Source organism: Mustela putorius, unplaced genomic scaffold, assembly GCF_011764305.1.
Source record: "Mustela putorius furo isolate JIRA1106 unplaced genomic scaffold, ASM1176430v1.1 tig00000407_pilon_pilon_pilon, whole genome shotgun sequence".
Lineage (NCBI taxonomy): Eukaryota > Metazoa > Chordata > Mammalia > Carnivora > Mustelidae > Mustela > Mustela putorius.
In genome coordinates this window covers 22812647-22832423 of record NW_025421373.1, presented here as the reverse complement: position 1 = coordinate 22832423, position 19777 = coordinate 22812647, and the positions used below count along the sequence as shown (strand labels likewise).

At 49.0% G+C, this 19777-nt stretch overlaps 2 protein-coding genes across 5 annotated transcripts in view; one reads left to right on the top strand and one right to left on the bottom strand.

Moving 5' to 3' along the window:
• The window catches only part of CSF1R (colony stimulating factor 1 receptor), a 29514-nt gene extending 23908 nt beyond the window's left edge, over positions 1-5606 (top strand). The window contains exons 15-21 of the mRNA XM_004737839.3: positions 1500-1591; positions 1707-1804; positions 2799-2921; positions 3001-3112; positions 3626-3725; positions 4546-4654; positions 4750-5606. Of these exons, the coding sequence (XP_004737896.1) occupies positions 1500-1591; positions 1707-1804; positions 2799-2921; positions 3001-3112; positions 3626-3725; positions 4546-4654; positions 4750-4929 (814 nt within the window). The 3' untranslated portion in view covers positions 4930-5606. The remainder of the gene's footprint in view (positions 1-1499; positions 1592-1706; positions 1805-2798; positions 2922-3000; positions 3113-3625; positions 3726-4545; positions 4655-4749) is intronic.
• Positions 5607-5763: 157 nt separating this feature from the next.
• HMGXB3 (HMG-box containing 3) overlaps positions 5764-19777 on the bottom strand; it is a 45199-nt gene continuing 31185 nt past the window's right edge. For all 4 annotated transcript variants that reach the window (XM_004737837.3, XM_045079562.1, XM_045079563.1 and 1 more), the window contains 7 exons: positions 16037-16168; positions 14965-15149; positions 11713-11932; positions 10883-11016; positions 9975-10091; positions 8107-8316; positions 5764-7128 (listed from right to left, as the gene is read on the bottom strand). In XM_004737837.3, the coding sequence (XP_004737894.2) occupies positions 6661-7128; positions 8107-8316; positions 9975-10091; positions 10883-11016; positions 11713-11932; positions 14965-15149; positions 16037-16168 (1466 nt within the window). In that variant the 3' untranslated portion in view covers positions 5764-6660. The remainder of the gene's footprint in view (positions 7129-8106; positions 8317-9974; positions 10092-10882; positions 11017-11712; positions 11933-14964; positions 15150-16036; positions 16169-19777) is intronic.

Below are 19777 nucleotides of genomic sequence, written 5' to 3'. Positions count from 1 at the left end.
CTCAGAGTCTTTCCTACTCTGTCATTCTGTAATGCTGTGATTCCTGGAAGCCACCCTTGAGGCAGATGGACAAAGCCACACAGGGAACCAGAGAAGAGGAAGTGGCCAGTTTCGTGTCACACATGAGTCAGGGGCAGAGGCGGAGCCCACACTAGAACTCGGCTCCCTTGACTCCTGGCCCGGTACTCACCTAAGCCTCCTGGCTGTCCTGAAGTCTCAGTGCTGGGGCATGTGGGGCCTCAGGGCGAGGCTGCTGAGACAGGATCAGAACAAAAAGGGTGTACACGGGGCCCCTGTCTCAGCTACTGTCAGCTGCCAAGCCTGGGGAGGCAAAAGGGGAAGGAGGCCATTTCATTCCATCTGGTATCCTGGAAGATGAGGACTGAGCAGGATCTGCTTCCTCTTCTATTCTCTGCCGTCCCTCTGAGAGGGTAGCTCACACTGGGCCTCTGCAGGCTGGAATCTCAGGCCAGGCAAATAAAAATGAGAACTGAAGTAAACTATTAACTTCTGATCTTCAAATGTACAGGTGGGGAAAGCCTTCAGTGATGTGACCTCAAGGGCACACGGCATGTGAACCAATCCTGCCAGTTTGGTTCCCAGGCTACATTAATGGAAGTAGAGTTTCTAAACCAAGGGAGGGGATAGTTTTTGCCATGGTCAAAGCATAAGTGGGCCACCTCCTTCTCTTTCTGGGAACACTAGAGTATGGGCATTGTCGAGGCGCACATCTCCATCACAGAGGGGATCGAGGAGGGGGGAGTCCAGAAATCATACCTAGTTGGATTATTAGAAGCAGCAGTGGTTATTCAATGTAGAGAAGTGCTTTCTCCAACCGTGACCCAAAGAGTGAGCTCAAAGGCATCACCGGAGAGCTGTTAGAAATGCAGGAGCTCAGGCCACCAGACCTGCTGCGGCAGAATCAACATTTCAGTAAGACCCCCCCCACCCCCGCCCCAGGTGGATTATGTGCTCGCGAATTAGTTTAAGAAGCTTTCCAAGTGTGACCGGCCGGGTTTTGCCCCTAATTTCTGAGGTGGTCTGGGCACAGGGAGAGTTGACAGCTCCCCAGGTGATTGAATGTGAAGCCAGCCGTGAGAGCCACTGTCCAGAGAAGGGGGCCTAGAGTATGCTCAAATCCCTGCAGGGCTGCTATGGGAAAAGCGAGCCTCATTCTCTGTGGCCATTGAGGACAGAGCGAGGACCAGCAGGAGGAAAATCTCAGGGGCAGAGTGGCATTAGGAACAGTGAAGAACTTTCTAACAGGCAGAGAGCTCACGAATTGTGAGCTTCCTCCCTGGATGGCCAAGCAGAGATCAATGATCACACGCACAGAATGTGGCAGGGGATTCCCTGTCAGAAACAGATGTTTGAGTGGACCTTGACATCCCCGTCCTTCCTGGCCGATTGGAGAGACCATGGGGAGCCAGTGGCCAAGGCCTGAGCTGGGCAATGTAGCAACAGGTTCTCACCCATCCCCCAACCTTTCTCCTGTATAGGGACAGCGGCTTCTCCAGCCAGGGTGTAGATACCTATGTGGAGATGAGGCCTGTCTCTACTTCTTCTTCAAATGACTCCTTCTCTGAACAAGGTAAGGAGGTACTGGGATGCAGGTGGGGCAGAGGCAGAGGAGAAGGGCGACTGGGGGATGGGCAGGGAGGGGCAGGAGTGTGCTGGGGCTGCCATGACTCTTCTCCCCACACCAGACATGGACAAGGAGGATGGGCGACCATTGGAGCTGCGGGACCTGCTCCACTTCTCGAGCCAGGTGGCCCAGGGCATGGCCTTCCTTGCTTCCAAGAACGTGAGTTGTAAACTGGGTCTGAGTGTGGTCACCCAGGGTGACCAGGAGGCAGCTGACCGCCCCCCCCCCACTTCCACCCTGCTGTGAGGCTGGATGATTGAGGACAAGGGCAGGAAAGGGGGTATATGATGGAGCCAAGGCGGAGCCAGAGTGCCACACAGCCTCTAGGAGTGCGCAAGACAAACCCACGGCTGAGCGCTCCTCCATGGGGGGACGGTGGGAGCTCCCAGCCTGAGCAGACCCGTTTCCCTGGTGTGCAGCAAATGGAGGACCCCATTTCCAAGAACAGGCTTTATTCCTTCAGTTTTGGTTAACAGTGTGAACAAGACAACCATTGTGTCCCTTTGTGAAGGCCCTGGTCTTATGGGGCTGATAAAGGAAGCTCCCTGAGTTGTGAAAGGATAAGACGTGTGCAACACACTCAACCCACGAAGGTCCCAGTAAGTGGGAGCTGTGACCGTGCCCCTTACAGATTTGGGGGTCCAGAGTTTGATCGTTGGCTCTGCCATTTGCTGCTTGACTTTGAGCAACTACAGCAATTCTCTGAGCCTTGGTTTCTGTACCTATAAAAATGGGCAAAATCACAGGATTGTCTTGAGGGCAAAATAGGGTTGCAATGTGTGCAGATGCTTTGAGAAGAGCCTGGCATGGCAGAGCCCTGGAGGTGGCAGCTGCCATTATTGGTAACTGGTGGGGGGTGGGTCCAGAGGCTGTTTCCAGCACCAGGGCTCATTGCTTCTTGCCCAAGCGTTGCTCAGGGCCAGAGGGCCGCAGTGACAGTGGTTCTTAAATATTGAACTGTCTGACCACATTGAATTTCCTCAGACCTGGGTCTTGGTAGAAGGTGGGGACAGGAGCCAGAGTATAGGACCAAAACGGATGCCAATCCCCTCAGTGAGGAGCCCAAGGCCTTCTAGGGCCCTGGCTGTTCCCCTGGCACCTCAGGCTCAAGCAGGGGAGGGGCCGAGACTAACCCACAAGTGCTTCCCTTCAGTGCATCCACCGGGACGTGGCAGCCCGAAATGTCCTGCTGACCAGTGGGCATGTGGCCAAGATTGGGGACTTTGGGCTGGCCAGGGACATCATGAATGACTCCAACTACATTGTGAAGGGCAATGTGAGTGCTGGGGAGGGTGGGCCGGGCTGGGGAGGGGCAATGAGCCAGGGTCCGAGGTGACCAGGGTCTGTTGTGCCAGGCCCGCCTGCCCGTGAAGTGGATGGCTCCAGAGAGCATCTTCGACTGTGTCTACACGGTTCAGAGCGACGTCTGGTCCTACGGCATCCTGCTCTGGGAAATCTTCTCGCTCGGTAAGCTGCCGGCCCCGGGCTCGATCGTGTTCGGTCACCACAGTGTCCTATGCATTGTGGAGGATGCCAGTCAAGGAACTTGGTGCCCAGGGCAAAGGCTGGTGAAATGATGGGCAAAGCATCTGACAACGAAGCAGTGCAGCTCTTGTGTGGGCTGGGCTGATGCTCCTCTGTTGGGCATTCCGTCCGGACTCTTCCCTCCTCTGCCTGCCGGAGCAGTTGCTGCTTCCTTGAATGGTTTTCTTTCATAACGTGCATATCCCATTTCTGGAGCACTAAGCACAGGGACTTGGGCTAAGCCTTTCATCAAGTTCCTCTGACCTCTTATTCCAAAGCCTGTGCTGGAATTCTCTGTGGGGTCTGGTGAGGCCTGCGTGAAGGCTCCCCAGTTCCACTGAAGCCTATGCCCTTTTTAACTCTTCACAGCCCAGTCTCACCAAGATGCACGTGGTTATGGGGGCAGGTGAGGGTGAGCACTGAGCATGGTCTCCTACATGATCTTGGCTTTTGCAGGGCTGAACCCCTATCCTGGCATCCTGGTGAACAGCAAGTTCTATAAACTGGTGAAGGATGGATACCAAATGGCCCAGCCTGCGTTCGCCCCAAAGAACATGTAAGTGAAGGCCCCCAGGGAGGAAAGAGGACATCTCAGACTTTGACTGAAGGGGATGGAAGTGTGTGTATGAGCCCGGTCTCCCTGCCCAGTGTTCCAGGGTCAGGCTTTATCTCCCTCACAGTAGCCTAAACCAACCCCTTTTCCAAGTGAGTTCAGGGTTTCCACTGGTTTCCTAGGTAGCCTAGAGGATGTGCTCCGAGGTTTCTTAACTGGGACTGATCCTAACTCAGATGATAGATTTTTAAGTCACACTCTCTTATTACGACCTCGGGGAAAGCTCCTGTCATTTCTTCTGTCCTGGCAATCTGTGGTGCCGACCAGCCTGCCACCACAGCCCCTCCACCAACTTACTGCAGCCGGCCCATCACGAGCCACCTCCCTACCGTCACCTTTGCACAGGCCAGTGGGCCATGAATTCACCCACTGCACCTCTCCCCTGCCACTCTCGGCACAGCCACCCCCCATGCCCCACACTCACTGCTCACAGGCTCGCCAGATCCATGGCCCCTGCAGCCTACGTGCCCTATTCACCTCTTGCTACAGCTGGCCACTCACTCATCTCTCAGTCCGCCTGGCAAACCTACCTGTAGGCAGCGAAAGTGCCCCTTCTTAGTTCTAGGAGTTGGGGAAAGAGAACATCTCTGAGCTTTTTCTCCTTTCAGCTGTCAAATGGGCAAGATGGAAATACCTTCCAAGGGCTACTGGGGAGATTAAATAAGACAATGCATGTCAAGGACTTAGCACAGTTCTTGCGTCAGGCTTGCTTCTCACTAGGCTTCAGGACCCAGACCCACAGGCAGCTTCTGTTCTGTCTCAGATACAGCATCATGCAGGCCTGCTGGGCCCTGGAGCCCACCCGCAGACCCACCTTCCAGCAGATCTGCTCCCTCCTCCAGGAGCAGGCCCCAGCGGACAGGAGAGCACCCGTGAGTTGGGCCAGCCTCAGGGTGGGTGGCTGGCTCCAGCAGGCCAGGCTGGGCCTAAGCCAGGACTGACCTCTCCTGGGCTCTCGCACCCTCAGGACTACACCAATCTGCCCAGCAGCAGCAGCAGCAGCGGCAGCGGCAGTGGCGGCAGTGGCAGTGGCAGTGGTGGCGGCAGCAGTAGTGAGCCAGAGAGCTCCAGTGAGAACCTGGCCTGCTGTGAGCAGGGTGATATCGCCCAGCCCCTGCTGCAACCCAACAACTACCAGTTCTGTTGAGGGGATGGCCAGGAAGCACTGCTTTCCCCTTCCTCCAAGCTTCAACTCCACCGTGGATGGGGCACCGCGAGGAGAACATACAGACTCTGCCCTTGGTCATTTCACTCAACAGCCCGGCCCAGCTCTGAAACTCAGGAACGTGAGATCCACAGGAGTGTGGGGAGGACCCCACTTCCAGGGCCTGGGCCATCACTGCCAGTCAGGGGCTAGGGCTGAGCCCCCCGCCCACTGTTCTCAATGCTATGGCCTTGTGTTCGCTATGCCAACTGGGAGAACTCCCAGCTCACTCTCTTAACCTTGTTCCCACTTACAGGAACCCCTTTTCCAACTCCCCACTATCTCACTGGAAATGGACCCGTGTTGTACCTCCCAACGTTGAAAAGCCCAGACACCTCAGAGCCGTGGCATGGCTCCTTTCTAAGAAGGAACTATACCTCTTAGTCCCCACCTTCTGGTCCCTATAGCCCCACCCACCCCGAATCTGGTCGCTACAATGAGCCAGGTGGCAGCTAAAGTTCGGGGTTCTGCCCAGTCCCCCGTCACTCTGAGTTGGAAGGCAGGGGGCCCGTGTGGCTGGCCACACCAAGCAAGCAGCATGCATGCCACCAAGCTGACTCCCTGTAACTAACAGTTGCCCTGCGGGATGTCTCAGTCATTAAACTAACAGCATTAACACAGCTGGCCTCCAGTTCTCTGTGCCACTCGGGGCCTGCGGATTCCCTGGGACCTCTTCCATCTTCCTTCATGTTGAGTGACCAACTCAACACCTGGGGTGCCACCACGCTGTACCCCATACAATGAGCATGGAATTGACTCTTGCTTCACCAAAACAGATAATTTAATAAATTTTATTCTTGGCAGGGGAAGAAGGAGGGAAAAAAGCCACCTACTCCACTCCTCTCAATAAATTAAATAACACGGCCAATTCCCGTGCCCTAAGCAAACCTCAGGCACTTGAGCCAGTCCCGCTGTTTCCTTATGGCCCAGTCTGCTTCCCCTTCACAGAAGGGAGTTTTTCCTACTGCTGCCAGGTTATGTCATGCCAACGGGCCACATCCCCTCTGTGGTAAGGGTCCAGGGCCCAGAAAGGATGTAGGCTGCAGCAGCAGTGGCCAGGGAAAGGAGGAAGGGGATCCTCTTCCTCAAAGCTCAGGGCAGAGAAGACAGTCCTGGAAATAAGCTGTGGCTGTTTCTCCCCTCCTCAGCTTCCCCCCAATTTGGGTGCAGGAAGAGGAGGAGGGAAATGCATCCCTCCTCTGGGAAAATCAAGAGCCCAAAGGGACCCCTAGAGCTAATGAGGCCCTCAAGGCCCCAAGTCAAAGGCAACAGGCTAAGGAAGTCGTGCGGCTGCAGGGGCTGGAAAGAGCGTTCCCCAGGGGTGGGAAGAGATACCTCTGCAGCCTTCCCCCTCCCCTGTGCTGGATTCCACCTTCGCCTACCCCAGGACCTCCACCCTGACCTGCAGGAGGCCCCAGGGAAGCCACCAGCTACCAGCATTCCTTCAGCCTCCTTTCCCCTCTGTTGAACATACTAAGTCCCCAAGTAAGGAGTGTTCTGGTGCTTCTCCTGACCCCGGGCCCCACCGTGCTCAGGAAATGGAAGCTCTTTGGTCAGTCCCAGCATCAGAGGCCTCCCCAAAGGTGAACGCGCCGGCCGGTCCCCTGGATGGATCTGCCTCGGGCAAGGGCCTCACTATGGCTTGATGGTACAGTCCCTGTGCAAGAGCCTGGCTCAGACCGTCACTGCAGCCACCTCCTCTTCCTCACCCTCCTCCTCTGCCTCTGTCTTAATCTGAGCTACCCCGAGGCGGTAGAGGGTATCTCGGATAACCACCTCGCCAGGTTGGCAACTCTGTACAATGTCATGGATCTGCCGGTTGACAATCTCACGGCTGGTGAGGAAGTCCATGAGGCGGTTGTAGAGGTAATAGTGGGTGGCATTGTCAAAGGCAATGGGCCGCTGGCGGACACTGTTTGGTTTGCTGTCTGCGATGGAGGCCAGGATGGTTGTGTAGGGCGCCAACTCAGGGCACAGGGCTGAAGAGTGGTGTCCAGTACTGGGGTCACCAGGACTGGGCTGTGTGTCTACATGGACAATGTGCCGTGTGGCAGTCTTGGTGACTGGGTGCTGGACAGAGTGCTCAGCCTCCATCATGTCCACTGTGTAATGCTGGTCCAAGAGTTCTGGGCAGGATACGCTCTGGAGGAGAGAGAAGAAACCAATCTGACATGAGGGATGACTAAGGTAGAAGCTGTGGAGTGGGTGACAGCAAAGGAGGGGCTGTCAGCACCATTTACACCCTCACGTCACCAAATATGTTCACACCTCCTGGGGCAAGTCCCCTTCCTCTGTGTTTCCCTCTCCTCATGAAGACAGGGACAGTCACAGGGACCACCTTTCAGAACAGATGCTCAATTACCTGAGCTGCTACTGCTTACTGCCGTATCTAGTCGACTCTGGCTGGGGCTACAAGGAGTGGGCAGCGGGGCTCTTGCTGAGGCTGTTGCCTTTCGGCAGTGCCAGGCACAAGCTCGCACAGCCAGTGAGTCCCAGGGAATAAGGAAAAGGCTGAGTGGTAACAATAATGTCCCCTTCTTTCTGTTGCCAGTCCTAACATCTCTTCCCAGAAAAGGGCACGTGGGTCTAGGAAGAATCACTGTCTCGTACAAAGCACCAAAATACACAGTACAAGGGCTCTGCCACTTATCTGCTGTGTGACACTGGCTAAGTCCATCTCCCCTCTCTGGACCATTACCTTTTACTAAATGGAGAGAGTTAGATACGGTGGTGTTTTCTAAGTCTCTGTGCCTCTAGGTCACAACTGGTATGCCATGTAGTACAATCATGGGCAGACCCAAGACCTGACTGGTCCAGACCTTTAGTACACCAATGTATATGAGGTCTCCCAAAGGCAGCAATTTCACAGGCTTATCTGGAAGGCAACCGCAAAATACCTGTTTGGGACACCCTAGGCACTCCTAAGTGACATGCTAGGGCCTCACACACACAGGGTTTGGTGAGTAAAAATCTGTGGAGGAAATGCTGGCTCAGAGCATCAAGACAAAATATTACTGGAGACAAAGGATGCTGGAAACGGCTCCCAGAAGACCTTCCCAAACAACCAGGAGGTGAGACACGGTCTGAGGGATTTATTCCAGCTCTTCAGAAGGGACTCACCACAGGTGGCTCTGTGGGGCTAGAGAAACAGCCCTGGTTCCTCCCCCACATCTGGTTGGTCAGCTCTGGGTAGCAGAGGTCAGCACACAGGGCCACTGGTGTGGCCATGTCTACCACATAGACAGGTGGCCAATGACGAGAAGAGACCAGCAGATCCACATGGTCGCGGGCACTCTCGCCCCGCACAAGATACTTGGAGCCACAGATCACCTGAGCAGGAAGAAGAAAGTCACAGCAAAGGGTGAAGCAGCACACAGAGTTGAGTCTTCTTCCCACGAAAATGAAAAATCAGGTTTCATGACTAACACCACAGCCATCCTTCCAGAGCCCATCACGTTCTGCTTCCCATTTCTGTCCCCAAATGAAGTCGCCAGCTCATCCGGGACTTCCTGAGAGAACATGGCTGGGAGTCTTTGACTGAGGCTGAGAGGCCCCCATGAGCATCTACTCCAAACCCCACCCTCCACACTGCCATACCAAGCACCATCTAGTCCAGGGGCTCCAATTCCCAGCCCCACAGCACTGGTAGCTACAGCTGGTTAGAGATGGAGGTTCCTGGGCCCCACCCCAAACCCAAGGCACTAGACTCTGGGGGTGGGGCATTCTGAACAGCTCTATTTTGGGCAGCTCCCCACCAGACCTAGATATACTGTGCAGATGGGAACCTCATGGGAACCTCAACGTAGACTAGTAAATACCTGCACTGACAGTGCTCCCAGGCGCCACTTTGTGGCTGGAGAGGCAGAGCTCGTGTATAGTGGGAAATCCTGCATCAGCCGCCTCCTCCCTACCTTCACCCCCACCAGCCGTAGCTATCACCTCCTAGTAAGACTGCTTGCTCATCACAGCCTGGAGGCTCTGTAACTCTCGCAGCCCTTATGGTCAAGTGCTTCTCACAAAAGGGTCCCCAGTCATATGAACACAGTCCTCTGAACAGGCTCTGTTCTGCTAGGGCAAAGGCATCCAGTCTGTCCCTCAAACGCAGCTTTGGTTGAAGAAGTTGAGAACTGGATTCTCTTTCGACAGCCAGTCGACCCGCCCACTCTCACACCTGAGAGAACTGAAGTTTCTGCTAGCAATCCCTCCCCCAGTTAGTACCCGTTCAGGGGGTTATCAACCCCAGTATCTTCCTGGGCCTGCTTTGTCATCTAGTGCTCAGTCTTCCCAGTGCTATCCCAGTGCCTACCCTGTCCACGCTCCACGCGAAGGTGAAGGTGCTCTCCTTAAACCAAAATCAGAACTACATGCTCCCCAATTCCCACTCAGAACTGTCCAGTAGGCCACTCAGCATTCTCAGAGGGAAACCTAGACCACTACTGTGGCCTACAAAGCTCTACATGGTCTGCTCTCTGGTCCTCTGGAAGGTCCCAACCTTCCTCCTCTGGGCTCACCAGGCTTCCCCACTCAGGACTTAGTGGTCAGTCTTCTCTCTGCTGGAACATTCTTTCCAAAACTCATCACTGGGCTCAGCCTTCCCTAGCTACCCCAGACAGCAGGTCCCTCTCAGTCGCTTTCTATCTCAGGGCTTTGTCTAGTTCCTTTAGAGCTTGCTCCCTAAGCCATGATGACTCTATCTCCCCCTTAACATGAGGTCAACTAGAGAAGAATGAATCTTCACTGCTCACCTCTGTACCCTCAACAGCTGACGCAGGGCCAGGATGTGAAAGGGTGCTTAATATTCATTGGTGATGACACAGGTTCCCTTCCTAGTCCAAAGGGTGGCACCTGACCCATAAGAAGCTACCCCACAGGCTGCCCAGTGACCTAAGTGCCGGATCCCACAGAATGAGCTGGATCAACCACATTCTCTGTGTGGGCAATGTGACATGGACAAATTCAGCCCAAGCTCCTCCTTACTACCCCCTTACCTGATGGGGGCACACCTTGTAGATTTTACCCCCTGTGAGATGAGATGGGGGCTGTCTAGTTCTGGTTCCATTCTGTACAGATTCATAGAGGGCCAACAAGGAGAAGCAGAGCTGTTCCTGAAGCAGGACAAGATTAAATACAAAGCAGTAAATGGTAAGGGACCAGGCCTAGTGTGCAGCACCAAACGCTCACTTCAATACCCAAAGCAAAAGAAGAAACTGTCAAGGCCAGTGTGTGCCTTGGCGCCTCACTAGCTTAACGTCCTCTAGGTACAGATGGCGATTTTGAGGACCTGAGAGGACCAGGTAGGTCCCAGGGAGAGGCAGCCAGAGCTATCAAGGTGCTATCTTGAGCCTAGCGGATCTTCCTACTTCTCACAGGGAAGCGGATGCTTCAAAGAGAAGCTAATATTTGAGTCTAAACTTGAAGAAAGCATGAAATTTCAGCAGGACTTTAGTATGAAGTGAATAATGTATGGATAACACTCCCCCCACCCCCGATAGAACGATGCTCATTCTCTAAGTGCCTGGAGAGGAGATAAACCACGCACTGCAAAGTGCCTTCCTTACAACATCGTCAGGTCAGTAGTTTGGTTATTTCCAATTTGTGAACCAGGAAAATGAGGCTGAGATGAAAGGTAGCTTAGAAAGGTCATGCCCAGTCAGTGTGGGAGCCAGGACATGACCCCCGAGTCTGGACCAATGACCTTTGCCAGAGGAACTGACTGGAGGGGAAGGACTCGCATAGCTATGGTGACCTGGCTGTGAACGATCTACCATGCCCCTGACTGCTAGCACCCTGTGTCCAAAACAGGTACTTGTCACAGGTGGCTCCTCTCCTCACCCAGAAAGCAGGCAACCAGCCTGCTCCCTAAGTCCCTCTCTGCCCTGCCGCCCCCACCACTCACCTTGGAGTCTTCTGTCCCAAAGGGGATGCCACACTGCGTCAACAGGTGCCGCAGCTCCTCCTCACCGTAGGAGCCAATGTCCTCAAGCTTGCAGGCGCCCTCGTGAAGCAGCCTCACCAGGGTACTGCCATGGCCTGCAAGAGACGACCTTACTGAAGGGAGGGCACTGCCACCAGACAGTACAACACGGGGAGCCTGTTATGTGTGAGGATGAGGACCCGGGGATGAGGCCCAAGTCCAGGAAGTGGCGCAAGCAGGCTCTACCCTGAGCACTGCCCTACATGCTGAGGGTGGTGGACCAAGGCAGATCTTCTAACTTCTGCAGATATACAAAGTCTCTCAGAACTGGCTTTCTGCCCCCTGAATGTCTAGGGAGAGATCCAGCAGAGTGCCCTTGCAAAGGACCTCAAAATGGATAAGCTTTTACTCTTTTGAGGTTTTTCAGAACCAAGCTCTCAGAAGCTTGCCACAAGGGCAGCAACATGATGAGAAGGAGGTCTCATTCCAAAAACACTCTCTTTACACTGTATTCCTGAACCTGCACAAGCAACGGTGAGCTAGGTGGGAGTCTTAACAAAAACCAATTTCTGGGCCTTGAAACAGCAAGTATGAGACGGGCCCTCAGCATCTAATGTTAGGAAGCACTGTGTGAGAACCAATGGATCACAACATATTAAATATTTATAAAGTCAGCTCAGTGGGTCGATATCTCACCTCTCCATGAGCCTATCCCCACCCCGCTCTGCCACTGGTACTGTCTAGCCATGGAAATGTTCCCGAGTCTGGACTGGGCTGTCTCCTGATCCAAGTCAGCCACCAGGTGCTCTTACCAGGTACTGGCTGCACATCCAGGTTTTTGTCCTTCTCAGTGTTGACGACCACAGCTCCTCTCATGAGTGGTGGGAAGAAGGGGGCAATAACAGAAGCATCAAACTTGGTGATAGGGATGCTGGCAGGGAAGGCCACCTGCTCAATCACCTCGGTCTCCATCGTGGCCCAAAAGTCCTCCACGTTTACCTCACTAGGGCCCAAGAACTCAGGCCAGGTGAACTAAAAGGTCAGGATAAAAAAAGATCAAACTGTAGGCACCACCAACTACTAGCAACACAAGAGCTCCCCTTCTTGATCCACTTGGGAACAACAAGGTGGGGGTTGGTGTCAGACAGCCATGCACTGTCAGGGCACCCGGCCCCAATGCTGACATCTTAGTACGTACCTACCTTTGGCCACATTCCCCTCCCCCATACCACAGCTGTCCCCAATACCTGAACAGCCCTTAGTCCCTTCTGCACCTGCCTTTGTTCAAGCTCTTTCCTTGAGCCTCCAGGAAAGGGGAGCTACTGTAGCCGAAATCTGTCACGTGTCGGGACACTGTCTGATTAACTACTGCACAAGTCTGGGGGGCTGTATGAGGTAAGACCACCGCAGTAAGGGGCAGAATAAGAATGGGAACGAAAGTCTAGTTCCAAAGCCCAAGTCGTGTGTCCCCACCAGTTTGTATGATGCCAGTGCATGCTATGAGTACACAGCACGAAACGCCCACCACACTTCACAGCTACTGAGCCCACTCTCTCCACAAAACAAAGGGACAAGGAATGCCAACTGAGTGTGATATGCTGTCTTTAGTCTAGAGGGTCCTCCTCTATATAGTCCCTGAGGGGAGAGGCCACCAAACTGTCTCCTCCTGAACAACTCGAGTTTCGTTCAGTAACTATTTCCTCTCACTGACCTCAGAACACCCTCTACCTGCTTCTCTGCCCATGCACCACACCACTCTGCACATGCACAAGGGAGAAAATGAATTAGACTCGATCTCTCAGAAGATATACCCAGTATCGTAGAAGAGGAGAAACAGGCACAACAAGAGTGAAGGGACTTCTACTCCATTCTGTGAGTAAGAGCCTTGATCAGACAAGGCAGATGTCAGGCAGAACTAGGAGATGTGAGCTTTTGCAGGGGGGTGGGCCTCTCTTTACTTCTGAAAACCAAATGGTCTCTGCAGCTAGATGTGTTTTTCAGTCAAGCATTAAGCACAGTGTAAGAACCCAGCATAGGTGGTAACGTGCTCAACGAGATTCTAGCTGGGTCACTGCTAACAATGCCATTAGGGGTGTCTGGGTGGCTCAGCTGGTTAAGCGCCTGCATTCAGCTCAGGTCATGATCCCAGAGTCTCGGGATCAAGTCCTGCACTGGGCTCTCTGCTCAGTGGGTAGTCTGCTTTTCCTTCTCTCTTTGCCTCCCTCTGCCTGCCACTCTGCCTGCCTGTGCTACCCCTCCCTTTGTCAAATAAAGAAATAAAATCTTAATAAAAACAAAAAACAAAAACCACCACCATTACATTACCATCAGACAAGGATATCTGAATGAGTGTAGAAATAGCCTCTTGGTGAGATAACACACAAAAGCAAAATTATTATCGGTCATTTTATCTACAAAGAACATTTAGAAGACTCCAGAAAGCATTATACTTACTTTCATGTATCTTGTTATGCAACATCATCCTTTCAAATGGGGTATGTGATCAAAATGTATACTTTTTTTAAAATTGGGAAGAAAAGGAGATATATGTATTAAATCCCTCACAGGATCAGCTGGCCATGCCAAAATGTACCCAGGCTTTTCTCTCAAGGGCCCGCACCACCCCTGGTGGTGAACAGTTGAGCTGCAGGTCCAGTGCCTAAAGGGAGAGTTCATGTTCCAGTCCTCTCTGTCTCTGTGCTGGAGTTCAGGGTTGGAAAGCTCACCCCACTCCCCATGTTATTACTAGCATACCCATGGGGCACTCCATAGCTATGCACAGACCACACTTCTCAGCATGACCATGGGACAGAGTTCAGCAATCTATGTGATTTTTTTTAAAAACACTGTGTACCAGGTCAAGAAAGATTCTTACTCTTCTCAGTTTACTAGGAGTTTTATCATAAATAGGTGTTGAATGATAATGAAACCCTCTTCTACAACTATTAAATAATTATACAGGTTTTCTTCTTCTAAACTATACAGGAGCAAATTACATTAGTATATTTTCAAGCACTCTTGCTTTCCTGGGTTAAGCCTGTCATTATGGGTTACTTCCTTCACTGTTATAGATGATTAGCTATTATCTTATTCAGCACTATGGCATCTACAGTCAAGAATACAATCAGCTCCAATTTGTTCTCTTATATTAAATGTCTGGCTTTATTTCCAAAGTTATCTGGCCTTATACAATGAGGTGAGGAAATTTATCTGCTTTTGCCAGTCTTTTATGATCAGGATCATGTATTTCTTGGCTGTTAGAATTAATGTCTGAGGCCATATGAATTTGGTATTATCTTCATGTGAACACTTTTTTAGTTAAGAACCAAGTCACAGATTAGGTGTCTCTTTTCCATAAAACCCACCCTTGGATCTCCAGCTCACTGGCTTTAAGTCCTGAAAGTGGCCCACATGCCCCCATGGAGAGTATGGCTGCCCGCAGCCTCTTGAACCTCGCAAGTCCTACCACTCCCTCCGCTACTCCTATGGCTCCAGCTTCACTGGCCTTCTTGTTGTTCCTCGACCATGCACAGTAAGCCCACTTCAGACTCTGTCTTGCTGCTCTCTCTGCCAATATTCCTCCCCTGAACGCTTTGTGGGCTTCAGATCTCCCCTCAAATGCCACCATATCAGGGAGGCCTCCCCCTATCCTCTAGATAGTCTCTGTCTCTCCACCACACTGTTCTCTCCTTACCTGCTTTACTCTTACTATGCTACTTTTAATTACTACATACTGCCTATACAATAGACATTAATATAACATATGCAATTATTAATAATGTTTATTTCCTATCTTCTTACACCAGAATTTGAGCCCCATGAACACAGAAACTTAATGGGTTTTTAACTGCCCTGTCTCAAGTGTCTAGAAAATGCACCTGGTTCACATTTAATGAATTCATTGGAAAGTAACAAATGCTTCTATTTCCATCCAGCCTTCCTTAGATGAAAAAGCCACTCATCTCCCCCAGGCAGGAATGGAGCCATCTGCTCCTGGAGCAGCTTGCAGGAACGTGGCTGCCGAAGTGTGAGGACAGTTCTAGAGGTGGCCAGGAGGCACTTACTTCCACACTCTTCAGTGCCAACACATTTTCTTCATTCCTCTGGGCCATTTCCACTTTGGGGGCCACACCACAGATGCCACAGATCATGTCATTGTAGTCTCGGACAGTGAGGCATTCGAAAGCCCAATAGCCATTGCACAGCAGCTCCTGCAGCTGGGTCAGCTCCTCTGAGGTCAGAGTCTTCTCTGCAAGGAGGGCAAGAGCTCTGAGAAGGTCACAAAAAAGACCCTGAGGCCACTGGGGATGAGCCAGTGGCCAGCAAGAATAGCAACTCTACAAGATTCCTGCCCAAAGGACACCCAAGAGTACTAGCCACCCTAAAGATCAAGTACCCTGGCCTTCAAAGGTGCAGATGGCAACCCCAAAGGGCAATTTCAAACAGAATTATTAAAACTGCCTTGCGCTAGCAACCTACTAGGCACCAGACCATGTGCTGACAGCTTCAAATACATTATTTCATTTAATTCTCACGTCTTTATGAAACAGGAGATATACTCACCCTCATTTTAGAAACTGAGACATAGGATAACTGCTCAAATATCATGCTGCCACTAACTGGCAGATCCAAGACTCAAACACAGGCCTCTCTAACCCTAGAACTTTGCCCTACTCCTTCTGACCTCATAGCAGGCAAAGCTGCAAGTGAACTGAAGTCTACAAGGATAGGAAGGGGAAAGCATCAAAAGAAAGAAGGAAAGAAAAGAGAAAAATCATTTCTAATATTAAGGAGGGTGACCTCCACCTTCAGGTCTCAATGAGCCTCAGGTCTGGTAGCAGACCTCCAGAAGCTGTGTATTCAGAATGGGTACAATTAACATGCAGGGAAGCCAACTCTACCAATCATCAAAGGATCAACTTCTAAAGAGTCAGCTTAATCTTGTGCTGAGGGCCACCGGGTGGATGGAAAGACTCACACTCTTAGCATTTATAAAATTCAGAAAGAGCAATGTATCAGGAAGTCAAGAATGTCTCCTTTTCAAACTACCAGATTTTTCTCTCTTTGGACAAGCAGCGTTGAAAATTCCCAGGAAACTCAGGACTAGTATGGGAAAGGGAAGAAGCCAAGCTGTACCTGTCTGCTCCTGCACCGACTTCAGAACAGCGCTGATGGACACTCTGGGGTCCTCTCCCAGCTTGATCTGGTTCCGGACTGCAAAAAGCAAGTCCAGGCTCACTAGTAGCTTGTTTCCCACATTAAAGAGACCTGCAAAGTTAAAAAGAGGCAACAGATAAACTCTATAAAACATCCACAATGGAAAAAAATTAGAAACAAACTAAATATCCAGCAATAGGGGAATAATTAAATTAATAATGGTACATCTAAAATGGAAAATTATGCCTCATTAAAAAAAGAATAACATAGACTTAAATGCTCTGGCATGGAGCTGTCCATAATACAATGTTAAATGAAAAAAGCAAGCAGTGAAATCCATACAGAAATTTTTTAATTAAAAAAACAAAAACAAAAGCCTCCATACCACCCAGCTCAGCCCTCATGACCACTGGACCCCACTTTCCTCTACTTTTCAACAACTGCACCATGGGTAAAGGCCAGGAACACCTTCTAGCCCGAGGATGTAACAATAGCTATCAATATCCCTCTAGCTAAATCCGGGTATAGAGGACTCAGAAGGATTTAAATGCAGTCAATTTAAGACAAATAGAAGTGATTTTATATTTGCAGGAAGTATAATGCACAAATTTGCACAAAATCAAGCTCTGGAATATGTGTTTCCATAAAGGAAGAGTACAGAGGAATGGGCAAGACCTTTCTGAGCATAATACCATATGCTGAAACCATAACGGAAAAGATCTAATATGATTACATAAAAATTAAAAGAAAAACAAAAGACAGACAACCTCCCCCTGCAAAAAAAAAAAAAAATCCTTTGTGTCCAGAAAAAAAAAAGAATGACAAGCAAATTAAGAGACTACTGAGAAACTGCGTAAGAACTTGGTCAATATTCCAGTGAAGAATGGAAATGTTCACAAAATTCACAGAAGAGATTAAAAGACAAAACAAACAAACAAACAAACAAACATACAATCCTCCTAGTAATCAGAGAAATGCAACAAATTAAGAAATGATACATTAGTTTTTACCTACCAAATTGGCAAGCTTTAAAATATTGTAATAATGATCTACAAAAAGTTCCTTAAGTTGGTAAGTTTAGCATGGTCACTGGATAAAAATTCAATGGACTAAGTTTTGTCTACCCAAATGTGTTTCTACACTAACACTGAAGTTAGAAATTGAACCACATCGTTTACCATTGAAAAAACTGAAATAACTTAGGTATAAATCTAACAATATGTGCAGGATCTATATGCTGAAAACTACAAAACACTGATAAGAAAATAAACTCTAATAAAATAGAAAGATGGACAGATTTAGGGATTAGAAGACTCAGTATTTCCAAGCATGTCAAGCTTTCACAAATTGGTCTATAGATTCAACATATTCCCTATTAAAATTGTAACAGGATTCTGCAAATACTAAGAAGCTGATTTTTAAATTTATATGGAAATGGAAAGAACTAAAATAGCCAATACAATTCAGGAAAACAATTCAGGAAGAACAAGGCTGAAGGACTCACACTAACTGATTCTAAGACTATATCCAGACTATAGTAACAAGACCAGTGTGGTACTGGCAAAAGAATGGACAACATAAACCAATGGGACAGCACAGACCACAGAAATAAGACACACACATATGATCAACTGTTTTTCAACAAAGGAACCAAAGCAAGTCAATGGAAGAAAAGACTACCTTCAAATAAATGGTGGTACAAGTGGATGTCCATATGCAGAAGAAGAAAAGAAAGAACTCAATCTGGGCCTCCCACTCTATGTAACAATACAAAATGAACCACAGATCTAAATGTAAGTCATAAAATCTTAAAACAACTAGGAAAAAAATACAAAATACTGATGATCTTCACCGAGGGAGACAGACCTTACAGAGACTATCAAAAGCATAATCCCTAAAAGAAACAACGGATGAAGTAGTCTTTGTCGTGACTAAGAACTGCTCTGTGGAAGATTCCACTGAAAGAATGAAGTCAAGCCACAGACCATAAGAAAACATTTAAATCACTTATCTGACAAAAGACTTGCGGATCCAGAATATATAAAGAATTCTCAAAAAACAAAAACAAAAACAAAACCCCCCCCACATAATTCTCAAAATTCAATAGTTCAACAGGCCAAATATGAAACAGATTCTTCACCAGAGATGACACATGGCTAGCAAATAAACCCATGAAATGATACTCAATATCATCAAGGAAATACAAATCAGAAGCACAATGAGGTACCACTTCATAAAACCATCAGAATGGCTACGAAAAAGAAGAACCAAAAAAATAGTACCAAGTGCTCACAAATGGAGCAAATCAAAACTCTCACTCACTGCTGGAAGTAATAGTGGGATGGGACAAACATTCAGATAAACAGTTTGACAACTTTTAAAAAATTAAACATATACTTAGCATATAGCCCAACAATTTGACTCCTAGGTATTCACCCAAGAGAAATGAAAGTTTGTGTTCACACAAAAGCCTTTATGTGAATGTTCATAGCAGCTCTATTCCTAAGTGTCAAAATCTGGTAACAAGGGGCACCTGGGTGTCTCAGTGGGCTAAAGCCTCTGCCTTCGGCTCAGGTCATGATCCAGGGTCCTGGGATCGAGCCCCGCAACGGGCTCTGTGCTCAGCAGGGAACCTGCTTCCTCCTCTCTCTCTGCCTGCCTCTCTCTGCCTACTTGTATCTCTGTCAAATAAATAAATAATATCTTTAAAAAAAAAAATCTGATAACAACACATAAGCCCTTCAACAAGTGAACAGACATGTAAACTGTGGTACTCCACGCAATGGAAACTACTCAATGTGAAGAAGGAACAAACTACTAATACATGCAACAGTATGGATTTTTTTTTTTTTTAAGAGAGAGAGAGAGAGAGAGAGCATGTGAGTGGGAGGAGGTGCAGGGAGAGAGGCAGAATGCCAAGCGGACTCCACGATGAACAAAGAGCCTGACGCCAGGCTTAATCCCAGGAACTCGATATCAAGACCCGAGCTGAAACCAAGAACTGTATGCTCAACTGACTGAGCCACCCAGGTGTCAACATGGATGACTTTCAAAGGCATGACGTTTAATGAATGAAGCCAGACTCACTTAAAATGCTGCATATACTGTGTATCAACTCTACTTAAATTTTAAAAAATTTGTAATTTAAAAAAAAATTTTTAAATGCTACATACTGTGGTAAGTGACATATTGGAAAGATGGAGTAAAGAGAAATGAAGAACATCATCAGATGGTGGCTAGAGGCTAGAGGTGTAGGGTGGGTTTGAGTACAAGGCACACTACAGGAGAAAGACTGTGGGCAATGGAACTGTTCTATTGGCTGTAGTGGCAGTCACACATCTTGGTGCATTTTCAGAACTCATGTAAAATGTCAAACAACAAGGTAAATTTTGCTGTATGTAAATTTAAAAGGGAAAGTAAAACTTAAAAAATATATATATGTGTATATATATACATACATACATATATATACACACGTGTATGTGTGTATATATATATATGTGTGTGTATGTATATATATATATATATATATATATATATATATATAAACCTAGGTACTACTGGCCCAGACCGACTACAGGGATATAGCATTCTCATTAACTGCTGGCTAGAGCAAAAAGTACGACAGATTCAACTGGGCAACACAAGACAAGACATTAAGAGCATAAATTCAAAACAAGGCACCATAAGGTTCTAAAGATAAAGAGAATAACAAACACT